The sequence below is a fragment of the Panthera uncia genome, chromosome X (genome assembly GCF_023721935.1).
Source record: "Panthera uncia isolate 11264 chromosome X, Puncia_PCG_1.0, whole genome shotgun sequence".
In the NCBI taxonomy this organism is placed as follows: Eukaryota; Metazoa; Chordata; class Mammalia; order Carnivora; family Felidae; genus Panthera; species Panthera uncia.
Genome location: NC_064817.1, coordinates 117,774,173 through 117,788,508, shown reverse-complemented (window position 1 = coordinate 117,788,508; position 14,336 = coordinate 117,774,173). Strand labels below are relative to the sequence as shown.

The following is a 14,336-nucleotide window of genomic DNA, read 5'->3' as shown; positions in this document are numbered from 1 at the left end:
GTCCTTTTAGGTTCTGTGTCCTCCTCATTCTCCCCAGTGACATTCCTGACATCACTGTGTCTTGTCAGCAGTGCTCTGCTTGCTCTCTCTTCTCTCTCCACCCACACGATGGCACATTCGGTTTTGAAGTGATCCTTGACAGAGGTTCCCTCCTCACTAGACTGTGAACTCCTCTGCGGGTAGCCCCAGAGCACACCATTCTAGAAGCCAGGGGATTGGGGGCGGGGCACATTGTGCCCTGGGAGAGCCAGCACTGAGCTGATGGTCCCATGGTACAGACAGCAAGAGCAGGCCTCAGAGAAGTAACTTTGAGAAGTAGCTCAGGCTGCCTGCCTGCCTGGACCAATGTGCCTGCCAGATACTGACTGAAGTCCCTTTCTGGGATGACATCCTTAACATTCTTTGTCACATGTGAGCGTATCCCAGGCGGGACAGATGGGAGGATGTTGACAAAGTCTTGATGCCGCAGGGACTTGACATTGCTAGAGTGGTCCTTCTCATTGGAGCAGCCATCCGAGTCCCGGAAGGCCTGTGCCTGTGGGCCGCCCCACCTCACCCACAGTTTCCCATCCCTAACAAGGTCGCAGGGGTTCATGTGGTCACTGCCAGCCTGGGGGCCCCACTTGGAGAGCCACGGAGCCACAGGCCTTTCCCCTTGCCCTTAGTGGCTATTCAGGCCTTGCTCTATCTTTATTTCTAAGACATCAGGATAAAGCATTAAACGGTACGTGTAAAACGTCACATTCAGGAAAGAAAAGTCACACGAAATTCAGTGGAGGCTAGTGTTTGAAAAAGTTTTTTCATACTTCTTTTTCAGGGTGGTTTGGTATTCGCAAGGATTTCTGTCAGTTTCTGCTTGAAATCTTCCCATTTTTGAGAGAATATGGAAACATTTCCTACGACCTCCATCATGAAGATACTGAGGAAACCGAAGAAACCCCAGTTCCAGAACCTCCTAAAATTGCTCCAATGTTTCGGAAGAAGACCAGGGTCGTTATCACCCAGAGCCCTGGGAAGTATGTCCTCCCACCTCCCAAACTGAATATTGAAATGCCAGATTAGACACCACTTCCTTGGACAGAATGCAAGCGGACCACTGGGACACACGCACGCTGTCTCCTACCCTCCTCTGCCTCTTTGTCGACCCCACCCAGAACTGGAGCCGAGGCCAGGGCTCCGGGAACTTCCATCTCATGCCTTGTTTGCACTCAATGCCTACCAGTGGCTCACCCTGACGGGACGCACACATGGCAGGTGACTGGTACCCGCGGTGCGGGCTGGGCTAGGGCGCATGTCAGTGGACGTGGGCGTGAAGGAGGGAGCGTGTGTGAGAAGGGGAAAGCCATCACCTCTGGGCAGGCGCCTCAGGAGCTGACTTGGATCTGTTAGGGATGGCTGCTTAGGCCAGAGAAGGAACTGGTTTTCAAAGTGCTAAAATTCCTATTGAAAGTGTTCCTTGAAAATGGTTTTTTAGACCAGGCCGGCCACACCATGTAGCTTAGATTCTCCTGTCGCAGCGTAGTCAGTAGGAACTGTAAATACGCCTCTGCGGCACCACAAGTGTACCTACACCGTCATTACTGTTTGTGTTCCTGCTGTGGAAGTCGTTTCTCTTTGGGCAATGCTGACAGCAGTTTTTAACGGCCCCATCGGTGAGCCCTTTCCAATGGAGTGACTCCGTGCCTGTATAGTATTTATACAAATATTTTAGCATTGTAATATACCGTGTTAAATCCTAGTTCTGTACAGTATATTCTGTTAAAGTATTTTTTTACGAGCTTGTATGGGAGACGTGTGTTCTGTTGCAGAAGCAGAAGCTGCTGGCGCACCTGTCCTGCCCAGGGGGTGTCACCCCTTAACGGGCCATCATCATCACCCCCCTTGAAATCCTCCACACACACAGTGGCTGCTACTGCCAGAACAGCCACAATAAGCAAGAAATGGTTTGTGCTTTTCCTACATTCTGGGAATATGTGCGTGAGCTGAAACTAGAGAAACTGGAAGAAGTTGCTGAAACTGGAAACAGCCACTGGAATCACGTGTTTGTTAGGGTCTGAGGCCCTTTGTCGGGCCCCCAACAAAAGTCCTTCCGGTCGGCCAGCCGCATGCTTTCAACTAGGAGTACACTTGCTCCAAGAGCTGCTGGTAGAGCCCTGGGCGAAGCAGAAGAAAGCAGATCCTCCAGGATAAGAGCCTTCGGCCTGAGAACAAGTAGCCGTTTGTGAAAGGAGGGAAAAGGAGCACTGGCATTGTCACGCAGGAGAGGGAAGGGTTAAACGGGGGCAGCTGCTGATGTCTCTCCGTCAGGCTCAGCCGAAGTCCAGCACACGAGACCGCCTGGAAGCGACGCCCAGCAAGCCTGTTGTCTCTGGGGGGGAGGGGGAACGTTGGGAATGGCATAGCCTTTCTTGCTTGCTCTGTGACAAATGTAGCTCAATCCACTATTTTTGCTCCCTGCAGTTGTTCAATAAACTGGTTCCTCCTTTTCCATGGTACTGCGTGCATCTTCCGTGAGATACGGTCGGTCCAGGACGCTTGGGTTCTTCTCGGCCGGCATGAAACACCTTGTAGCTGCCACAGGCGGCCAAGGCGTGTGGGGGTGGGTGAACATTTCTGATGAGTCTTCGGGTACAGCCTGAACCTAGAGAGTGTAGACAGACAGGGACATCATGGAGACTCGACCGTTGGCCGGGGAACCCCGTGCCGTCATTGGGATAGCTTAGGAGCCTTACGAGAGTATTCCTGAGACCCAAGACAGTCTAAAACTGAAATGGGCTTTTTAGTGATCCTGAGGCCTTGCTCGGTGACACCAGCAGCAGAGTGCTACTTACATTTAAAATCCCCTGTGATTTCTGCCTAGCTTGCCTAGCTGTCTCTGCATTTTACCGGGCATTTGAGTCAGATGGCTTTTCAGCCCATGGTTTGCCTGCAGGTAGCCCAAGGCCACAGAGCGTCTTTCAGACTTGCTGTTAGACAGAATGCCCTGGAGTGTGGAGGCATTTCTGCTTCATGGAAATGTCTGGAAGATCATTGACTTTCTGCCTAGAATCGAGTGTGTGTGGTGGGTCTTCAGGGTAGGTGGTCCTGTACGTGGGGAGAATGTGCGAGAGAGGCTTCTCTGCACGGCCGCCTCTTACTGATTCTCCCAGCCCCGCCCCCCCCGACAAGGATTGCAGAGCTCAAACCCTGGGCACAAACCGGCTGTCCCTACAGACGTCAGTCAAGGAAAGTAAGCCAGCATGAGGTCCGTGGCTCGTGCCTTGTCCCTACGGGCACAGGAATCTGCCCGGGAGGCATTGGTGGGGTGTGGAGAGGGGCAACGTGCAGGCTGAGGAGAGGCAAAGAGAAGGCCTCCTCCCCCTCGTCATTGTGCAAGGTGGCGGTGGGTCCCTTGGCTAACCCATTCACCTAAGCAGCAGTCTCCATGTGCCTTCGGGTGACCCAGGCGTGGGTGAATTAGGAGGGTCTCTGTGGAGGACCTCGCCGTCCTGGCTGTGACAATGCTGAAAGGACCGTGTGGCCACTCCCTTGACCCTGGACACCCGTCCTGGCTTCTGCTGCCTGTTTGAAAGTATACATCTGGTGCAGGGCTCTCAAGGCCACGGCCTCAGAAAATGAGCTCTGACCTTTGGGCAGCACATCAGTGTGGGTCAGCCAGGTCCTGGGAGATCGAGGACACAAAGACAGTTGGTGGCTTGCCCCCATGTTTGGCATGGTTACTTTAAACCTGTAGATGAGTGTCGGCTTTCTGGGTGAACTACCTTGTGTGACCAGAATGTTGGCACACTGACAGGTCACTTGCATGGCTGGCCTTTTATTAGGTTACCGGCTAGCTGTGTTGTGATGTCACCCCCAAGTGACCCGAGCCCCTTTGTGGTGTCCCAAGCTGCACTGTTAGCAAGGGGTGCCGCTGGCCACGATACACTCTCATGTTTACAGGAAGGAAGGACGCACCACCGCCGAGGATGGCTAACCACAAGAAAAGTCATCCGACAGGCCAGGGGCCCGGCTTCAGGATGGGCCGTTTCCTCCAGAAATAGGGGTTCCTGCAATTGGCTTGCAGAGCTATGCTCCCCCAGCAGACCCTCCCCACACCCTGGCTTCAGGCTGCTGCTTGAAGAAAATACTTCGCAAGCTTTGACTGAGGAGCCTTTGTTCAAAAGGCCACGCACCACCTGTGACGCCCTGTCCTTGGGAGCAGGCAATTTCCTCTGCCTGCCCTTCCCCAAGAAGCTGCGGAACATTGTCAACAGCAATCAGTTTGCATCCATTTGGTGGGATGACGATGGGACTTGCATAGGCATCGACGAGAAACTGTTCCAGAAGGAGTTTTTGGAGAGGCATGGCCTGAACAAAGTGTTTGAAACAGACTGTATGAAGTTTCATCCACCAGCTCGATGGAATCCTCTATGGATTCAACAAAATTCTTCAGGATGTCCTCCCATCCATGTGCCTGGCCAGCTTCTTCCCCAGAGACCCCATGCTGAGCAAAGTAAGGGTGGGTGACCCCACCCCCACCAGGGGCTGAACCCGCAGACTCAGGTGGTGGGGTCCAGGGGGCTGGAAATCCCAGCAGCCCCGATGGTGATCGGGTGCCCGTGTCCCACTATGGGCAGTGGCAATGGCAGCAGAGACCAAAAATGGGGAAGGTGCTCCGGATGGTGGGGGTGTCCTGAGCGCTTTCTTCAAAGGCCCAGCATGTGATGATGAGAGCGCACGCTGCAGGGTGGGATGCTGGCACGTGGTTAAGAGAGTAGATCCTAAGAGTTCTCGTCGCACGGGGAAAACTTTTTCCTTGTTGCCACCTGCTTTTTTCTCTTTCCCCGTTTCTTAATTTTTTCTTTTGGTTTGGTGTCTATGTGAGGTGATGGGCATGCCCTGAGTGCGCTGTGGCCATCACTCCACAGCAAATGTAGGTGAAGGCATTGCTCTGTGCACCCTAAACAGAGTGCTGCCTGACAATCCCATCTTAATAAAACTTGGGAGACACTGTATCTTCATGCCCTCCTGCTCGGGGACAAGTGACAAGTGTCACCGGGGACGTGTGCACGCATGATGCCCATAGCTCTAAACCGTAACTGAGGTGGGTGTACGGGTCCCTTTTGGTGAAAGAGCTGTGTCCCCAGGCTGGTCTGGGGGTGCCAGCCCCCAAGCACTTTTTGAAGCCTGCTGAAGACTGGCCAAATGGGTGTGCTTGCCAAGTTCAGCGGGCCCCTGCGGGCCAAGAGCAACTCCCAGCAATGGGGTGATTCTGTTGCCAGCTGACACTTGCTCATAGAGCTGCCAGATCTCTCCCCATCTGCAGACTCCACGTCCCCCTTTGTCGGACTTATACACTTACCCCGCTTGGCCCCTTGTATTCCTTGTCCCAGGTGACGTGCGGGTCATAAGTCAGTGAATGGGGATGATGGGCAAGCTAGCACACAGCTTCCTGTTGGGACTGCGATCTCCTCCAAAGAGGTCTCTGGACCACTGGCTTAGGTCACACAGGGGCCTAGAATGTTGGTGCTGGTTGTGATCACCTCTGTTGTGACTTGGGATTTCTTTTCCTCTTTCGATTTTGCACCTCAGTTACAGTTCTACAGCAGTCCCTTGTTTAAGGGAGCCTGCTCTCACCTCCTCGTGAGGATGAAGAGGAGAGTGGGCATTAAATCTGGGTTAAGGCAGGTGGAGAGCAAGCCCGAAGCCCTGGGAATTCCCCCAGCACCTGCAGCCACTGAACAACCAGAGGAACTCCCCACCTCTAATGAGGACAAGCGGGAGCCGGTGAGTAGCCAAGAGCTTGACAGTCCTACTACCCCAGTCAGGAGTGAGTCCGCCCCTCCAGCCGTTCCAAGGATGGCAGCCAGGCCCAACTTTGATCTGGATGCTGCAGGAGGCCGGCCGACCAGCGGCCAGCCTGAGGGCACCCAGGTCTTGACACTCTCATGGCTGCCATGGCCATGCCTGGGGCCTTCCCCGTGGTCTGTCTCACCCTGCCTTCTGCCCATGTGCATTCCTACAGGCTGCTGGTAGCTTTGCTGCCATGCCTCCCATGCTCCTGGCACCCCCAGACCAGTCCGGGGACATGTGCCATCTGCGCCCCTCCCCGTGGCTGGGCTGCTGCCCTCGTGCCATCGCTGGATGCCTGTCGTGGCTTCCAGACCTGCCGCCTCCATGACTGTGATTCCTTGTCCCCCAGGTCCATTCCACAGTGGTTTGGACTGCTGTTGTTTCCCAGAATACCTGCCACCTACTGATGGCTACCAGGGTACCCCGTCTACGCACACTACAACCCCTGCAGGTGATCATTTTGTCAGAAAACAGGCAGGTCAATAAAATGTATCAGAAAAGGAGCCATTTTCTGCTGAACCCAAGCGCTCCTGGCCCCTGTGATGTTTCTTTCTTAGCAGTGGGGTAGCCCTCTTTCGCTTGTGTGCTAGAGAATTCAGTGGAATACCGCTCCTGGCATAATGCAGCACCGAGTAGATAGTCAGTTAAGCCCCTCCGATGTTCACCATCCACTCGTTAAAGAGGCTCTTTAAGGCACTGGACAGGTCCAAAAACCTAGCATCAGTGGCCTAAGGATAACAGTGGCAATGTTTTCCTGGCCATCCAGGCACATTTCCCTGTCCTCTTGGTGCCCGTAGATAGCAGGATCTTCAGTTTATACACGAGAAGAGATCATGTCTCACCTCATAAGAGGGCTAAAATGTGCCCTCACTGTTCTCCAGCACCCAGATGTGGGTGTGGACAGTCGCTGCCAGAGTCCCACAGTTTTCCAGTCTGAGAGACTGCTCCCTGGTGCCTGGAAGACAGGATTTATGTTTGGCTTTCACTGCAGGTACAGTTTCTTGTGAATTTTTCCTTTTCTTTCTTTTCTTTTCTTTCCCTTTTGAACTAAATATTTCAAGGCATCATGGTTCCATGTGGGAAGAAACCTCTGGTTGCTGGGCCATCCAGCTTGTAAATAACGCATGCTCTTCTCGAGGACCGCTTTAAAGAGTGTTGGTCTTAAGGAGCGTAGGAAGCAAGCGTCCACGCTCTCACCATGGCAATAATTGGGCATAGACACCAGACAGGCTCCAAAGTCAGGTGGAGGGGGAACGTCTGCACAAGCAGCCATCAGCCAGAACCCAAAGACACCAACCCCTCTCCTTTATTTTCCACCGGACAGCAGGTGAGAGTCCCCCTGAGGAGGAAGAGCCCATAAAGGATGGACACATGGCAGTGGATGATGCAGCCCCTGTCATCCCAAGTTTAGCACTAATCTGACTGCAGCGCATCTGTCCTGTCCCCACCTGCTCCCTTATAAACTGATGCTGCCAAATGGGTTCTCGTGCCCTTTCTAAGATTCAGTAGCCTGTGAACTCCTTAGCTCTTAAAAGGGATGGTTTTTTCATCTTTATTTTGGACTTCCGTATGCCTCTTGATCCTAAATTCCACGCTGTTTTGAAAACCACTTTCCTGTAAACTTAAACCCATGTGAAACTTGCTGACATGTCAATCTATCCAGAAAGGGGCGGACGTGCAGAACTATAATTTTGCAGTGTCTGCTTTTCAAAAAGGGTATGGTCATATTTACAAAATCTAGACAGCATGATGTCATTAGCAGACCAATCCCACACTTTCTTCACACCACTCAGTCATGTCTACATGTTGACCCTTCCCTCTGCGGATGGAAAGTGGCTGGCCTCCAGCCCTCCTGGGCTGGGCAGTGGGCAGCGGTCCGAGCTCACCCAAGGGTGAACTGAGCAAGAAAGTTTTCTATGGGCTGGGCCGGGATGGCCAGATAGTCTTAGAAAGAACTCGTGCTTGGGGGTCCAGAGGAGAGACCACGCTGGCCCAGAAGACTGAATTTTACTTTCCTTCCCAGGACACCATCAGAGGTGAGTGTGTCTAGGAAAGTGAAAATGCGATTCAACCAGCAAGGGTTGCATAGGGAGGGCTGCATGAAGGGTGCTCCAAAGTATGTGAGATGCGGTGTAGAGCCAGGCGACTTGGGTGAGCATGGACTCACTCCCCACAAAGCATTGCCCAAGCCTCCTTCGGCCTGGGCTGGGGTCAGCTCTGTTCTTCAGTGAGCCCCCAACATCTCCTCTAGGCTCCATTTCTCTCGGTCCCTTCTTAGGGGAAGGTGCCAAACGGTGACGGGAGGGACAGTGGAAGAGTCAGAGCCTTTCACCCACTGAATGGCCAATCCCAGGAAAAAGAAGCACTGTCATTGTCGGTGCTGGGCTGCATGTTCTGTGGAAGAATGCACACCATTTTCTGGCTGGGTATCCTTTAGGGCTCGGGGATGATTGTGGTTCACACTCATCACGAGAGTCGCCATATGAAACAGGGACACACCAGTGCCTCAGAGGCTGACCGGGTGCTTTGGGCCATTGCCCTAAAGATGGATATCAGGTGTCACATGGTTATGTAACAGAATATAAAGCATCCACCCCAAGACAGCTTTCTTAGAGGGGCACCAAGAGTTGAGAACTTGTTCCCCAGCCAAGCCTTTGAAATCACCAAATAGGGATGCCTGGGTGGCTGAGTCGGTTGAGTGTCCGACCCTTGATTTCAGCTCAGGTTATGATCTCAAGGTCAGGAGATTGAGTCCTGTGTAGGTCTCCAAAAGAGCAGGTCTCAGCGTGGAGTCTGCTTGGGGTTCTCTCTCCCTCTCTCTCTGCCCCTCCCCCACTCACGCTCACACCCTCTCTCTCTCAAAATAAACATGTAAAAAAAAATAGCCTCAAGTCCCCAAGAAGAGGGTTCTCATCTAAGACAACCCCTCACACCAGGGCAGTCTCCCTCCTGGGCTACATGTGACCACCAGGTCTGGAGCCATTTCGGTTGTCCCACCTGGGGAGTGGGGCAGGCACGGGATGCTACTGCCATCCAGAGGGCAGAGACCAGGCATGCTGCTAAACAGCCTGCAGCACCCAGCACATCCCCCGCACACAGGATGACCCAGCCCCCAATACCAACAGTGGCACTGTGCACAGACCCTGGCCCAGACGGTGACTCGCACACCCTCCCCTCTCAACCGATTTCCTCCTGCTTCCACTAGATACTGCTCACGAGGCCTCAAGGCAGGATCCGGAAGAAGGAATTCACCCTCCCCTTCCCAAATATAAAACCCAACTGAAAAGGTCAGCTGAACATGATGACCGTTCAGGTGACAGTTCTGTCACTATGATGACAGAATCAACGTCACTGTTAGGAATGTCATTTCAGAGACATACTGGGGCTCCTAAAAATACAGGAGGGTGGTATTTGAAAGTCTGAGTGACCCAGCAGCTCTCAGGAAACAGCTAAGGTGCAGGTAGCAGGGAAACATGGGTTTCTTTGTTCTTAGCTAAATTTCTCAAGTTCTTAAACTGACGTTCTCGGTGCTTCAGCTCAGTTTAAGAGCCGAATTTGCAGTAAAACCATGTCAGGCAGAGAGCGGGACGAATGGGGACTTGGAACTGGGCTGCTCACGTGTTCTTGTATCCCTCCTCTACACCTGAGGCCACCTCAGGTCATTATGTACAAGAGGGGCCAGGAAAATAGTCTCTCAGACCATTAGGGAAGGATGCACTCAGAGGACTCACCCTTTCTTCTTCCCAAGTGCAGCATCAGAGTCACGGGCCCCTCGCAGCACTCAAGGCACAGGCCTTGCTGGCATATTTTTGCTGACTCAGGCCGATGTGAACCTGGTCTTACACCCATCTTACTGACCACCTTGTCACACACCAGGGACGGGAACACGGAGTACGTTATGAAGCGACACGTGGGAGAGCCCACCGAGGCTGTGCAGGCACTTTTCTGAACTGTTTGCACAACTTCTTGCTGTCTTAAGTAGGAGTGACGGTCTGCCACACGCTCGCTCCTTGGCATGGGACCCTCACTCACAACAGATGCTCAGTTTGTTTGGGGCGATGATGGTTCAGGGTCCCCCTCAACAACCACCTGACGAGACAGGTCTACATGTTGCCCCGATGGTCGCCCAGGATGCCAGGACTTTCTGTCAGGTGCTGTCACACTTCCTTGGTGGCTACGGTTCTCATACAAGAAGGGACGGTGACCCTGAGCACCCAGCACAATGTCTACACAGCCTCAACTGTCCGAACTCTCACTGTTCAATGGCATGTGTTCTAGAAAGGTGCTGGGTCCCAGCTGAGCTGGACAGTCCTGAGCCTGCCTGCTCCGTGAGGACACTGAGCAGTGGAATCACTGCACAGGGGATGTTTCAAGAGCACTGGAGGAGAGGGCACACTGAGAGCGAACCACATGCTGCCTCCGGAGTGCACAGTGGGGAAGGGAAGACCTGGGCAGGACTCCTTGAGTCTCCCAGGGGCAGGGTAACAGCGAGGGCCCATTCATAAACACTGCTGGGGTGGGGGTGGGAGGAGAGCTGAGCCTGGGTACAAGGGAAGCCATGACCACCACGAGCCAGAGGAACCCTGAGTCTCCCCTGGTCGCATCTCCCACCCCTGCTGGTGACAATCCAACCGCTAGTGCAGGTCGGGGAGATCTCCTGAGAAAGCTAACGACAGAGCCCCAAAGTGAACAATGCAAACACAAACGGAACTGAAGGAAGAAACACACACTTCTCCCATACAAGTTGGACACTTTGCTACCCCGTGTGATGGACTGAACTACATGTCCTCTACCAGATTCATATGCTGCAGCCCTAACCCCTGACGTGACTGGATCTGGAGAGAGGGCCGTTAGGAAGGTAACTAAGGGTGAATGAGGCCATCGGGGTCATAAGCCCCAAGGCTGATGGTACCAGTGTCCTTGTGAGAAGAGGAAGACACAGCAGAGATCTCTCTCTCCCCGTGAACAGAAAGGAGGCCATGTGAAGGACACAGTGAGACGACCACCTTCTACAAGCCAGGAAGAGATGTTTTCCCTGACCAGAAACCAAATTTTCCAACACTTGGCTTGTACTTTTCTAGCCTCCAGAACTGCGAGAAAATAAATGCGTGCTGTGTAAACTGCCCGGTGAGTGGCATTTTGTTAAGCAGCCCTAGCTGGAGAACACACCCCGCTTTCAGTAAAGGAGAGAAGGACTAGATGGAGACACAGTAAGGGAATCAAAGACTCGAACAGCACTGTGGAACAACTGGATCTAACCACACCTGTGGACGACTCCCCCCGAGCAACAGGATAAATGCGCTTCTCAAGGGCACTTTCCCCAGGAAAAATCCACATGCCCGACTACGAGACATCCCTCCAGAAACTGCCCACCGTACGAGGTACGTTCTCAGGTCACAATGGAGTGAAAGCACACATCAGTAACAGAAGGAAATGTGGGAAATTTACAAATACATGGAAATCAAGCAGCGCGTTCCCAAATAACCGCGTTCGTCTGCCACGGCTGCCAGAACAAAAGACCAGACTGCCTGGCTTGAACAAAAGATATTTATTCCCTCCAAGTTCTCAAGACTTGAGTCCGACATCAAGGTGCTGGCAGGGTTGAGTTCTTCTGGAAGCCTTTCTCCTTGGCTTGCAGGTGGCCGCCCTCTTGCTGCCTCTCCACATGGTCGCCCTGCATGCATGCACCCCACCCCTAGTGTCTCCTTTTATATGTCTTAATCTACCCTTCTCCTGAGGACACCAGCAATATCATATTAGAGCTCATTTTACCTGGCTACCTTTTAACTCAGACACCACTTGAAAGGCCCTATCTCCAGCAACAGTCACATTCTGAGGTTCTGGGGGTATGGTTGCAACATATGAATTTGTGGGGCACTGCAATTCAGTCCGTGACAATAACCAATGGGTCACACCAGAATCAAAGGGAAACTAGAAAATGCTTTGAAGTGAACAAAATCTACAGCAACCATGCCAAAGCTTAGGAGATGGGGTGAAAGCAGTCCTCAGAAATTTAGAGCTGTAAACACCCACTTTATACAAAACAAAAAGCCTAACCATCAACACTGGCAAACTAAAGAGCAAAGCACACCTGGGGTGCCTGGCTGGCTCAGTCAGTTGAGTGTCCAACTGACTTCGGCTCAGTTCATGGGTGTGAGCCCCACATTGGGCTCTCTGCTGTCAGCACAGCACAGCACAAAAACAACTAAACACTAAAAAAAAGTGCAAAGCACACCCAGAGTAAGCACAAGGAAGGACATAAGAGAGATTAGTGTGGAAGTAGATGAAATAGAGAATGTTGAAACAACAGGGGCACCTGGCTGGCTCAGTTGGTGGAGGTTTGATCTTGGGGTTTGGGGTTCGAGCCCCATGCTGGGTGTAGTGGTTACTTACAAATAAAACATTTAAAAGAAACAAAAAAACGAAAGAGGAAATAGATGCAAAGAAAAGTCTGTTCTTTGAAAAGATATGGAAGTGACGGACTTTTAGCTAGACTTACCGAGAGAAACAGAGAAGACTCAAATTCCTAAAAATCATTCTTAAAGGCTGTGTACTGTATGATTCCAGGTTTCTGGCATCTGGAAAAGTCAAAATTAGAGAATTATTTTAAAAGTTCAGCGATCGCCACTGGTTTGGGAGAAGGGAAGAAGGCCTAAATGAATAGGTAGAGACGGGGGATATTTTGGAACAGTGAGGCCACTGTGTATAATACTGTAATGGTGGCTATATGGTATTACGCACTTGTCAAAGCCCATTGACCTTTGCAGCACAAGAGTGTACCTTCGTTTATGCCCATTACACACATGCACAAAATCACATAGGAGGTCAGTGGAATCCCAGGAAGGAATGCAGCCTGTCTCAGAAATCCAACTCTGGCAAACATATCACAAATATACGAAATAACTTCACTGGAGGGGGTTGGGAGAAGGTTCTTACCTAAGTAACTAGGGAAGCAAGTGAGTCTGTGAGACTTAAGACACGGAGAATGAGATAACCACTGTTTTCTAGCTCATGCAACTATTTCCCAAGACGGCACATACAGGTTAACAATTCTGATGCTGCTACGCAAGCATACCTGAAACTGAACAACTATGTAAGTGGATGGCCAACAGTGGGAGCCAGGTTTCTCACTGTTGAGAGGGGTGTTGACTTATAAATAATGGGAGGCTAGAAGATCCAGGGGATAGTAGATTACAGTTGGAGTCATCAGCATGAGGTCATGTTTAGCTTCACATAGAAACAGAAGGTTACACAAAAACTGTTCATAGATACACGCAGGGGTGAGTACCTCTGTATATGTGTCCTTGCTCTGTCAGCAGAGAGGGCCTATAACTAACAACACCTCGGTAGCAATGAGCACACCTAACACGCACATCTTGTTTCCTAAAACCATTTGTCAAGGAACGGAAGCAGGGCTCCTTAGATGTACGGATGATTCCAGGATTGGGGCAGGCAGTATGCAGCATTAAGTGACTAACAAAATGTAACTCTTCCTCCTTTTTGCCTTTTCCTCCCACACTGCTACCATACTCACAACACTTCTAACATTCTGTGGGCTTTTCCCCCACAGCAACCAATTCTATGTAACACCAGCTGGGTTTTCTGATTCAATTATTGACTCACCACTGACACTCTCTGCCTGGAGACAACGCCAGATCCCTCAGCAGAAGGGCTCGGTCCCAAAAGACTGCCTCCCACTTTAGACGCCAATCATACATAGTAGATCCCCAGGTTACCCACAGCTTCCGTCTGAGTGGGCTACAAATTGGAGGTTCCCTTGACCCACCATGGATTCGACTATTTGCTAGAGCAGCTCACAGAACTCAGGGAACCACTTGTGATTGCTACTTTATTAAGGGGCAGGAACAGCCACATGAAGAGACACATCAAGGGAAGTCTGGGAGGGTCCTGAGCACAGGATCATCTGCCTCCATGGACTTGGGGTGCACCACCCTCCCGGGATGGGGGTGTATTCACCCACATAGAAGCTCCTAAAATCCTAACACTATTGGGATTTTATGGACGCTTCCTCACGTTGGCATGATTGATTATTAATTCCATGTCTGGCCCCTCTCACCAATCTGGAGAATGGGGGAACAGAGCTGAACACTCCAAGTTTCTAATCATGGCTTGGTCTTTCTGGTGAGCGGTCTAGGAGCCACCCAGGAGCCATCCAGGAGCCCACGTAGGGTCACGTCATTAGAAGACAAGATGCTCCTAGTGCTCTTATCGTTGGAGAATTGACGAGGGTTTGAGGAGCCCTACATCAAACCGGGAGCCAAAGACTACACATTAGAACAAAAGATCCTCCTAGCACCCCTATTTATAGTGGGTTTAGGAGCCCTGTGCCAGGAACAGGGACAGAAACCTGTATAATAGAAATACAGAGGGAGAAAAGGAGAGGCACAGAGACACAGAGACATAGATACAGAGATCAATATCTTATCATTTAACAACGAGCCTGGGCATCTTGTAGTGCCAGAAAGTAGGGACATGGTAAAAAA

The 14,336-nt window shown here is 51.6% G+C and overlaps 2 protein-coding genes across 2 annotated transcripts in view; both read left to right on the top strand.

Moving 5' to 3' along the window:
• TMEM185A (transmembrane protein 185A) overlaps nucleotides 1-2,488 on the top strand; it is a 36,733-nt gene extending 34,245 nt beyond the window's left edge. The window contains exon 7 of the mRNA XM_049644428.1: nucleotides 818-2,488. Within this exon, the coding sequence (XP_049500385.1) occupies nucleotides 818-1,062 (245 nt within the window). The 3' untranslated portion in view covers nucleotides 1,063-2,488. The remainder of the gene's footprint in view (nucleotides 1-817) is intronic.
• Nucleotides 2,489-3,843: 1,355 nt separating this feature from the next.
• LOC125931419 (heat shock transcription factor, X-linked-like) lies at nucleotides 3,844-6,160 on the top strand. The gene is given in 4 exon segments (XM_049643304.1): nucleotides 3,844-4,379; nucleotides 4,381-4,492; nucleotides 5,572-5,913; nucleotides 6,005-6,160. Coding segments are annotated over 4 exon segments (1,146 nt in total).
• Nucleotides 6,161-14,336: the final 8,176 nt, after the last annotated feature.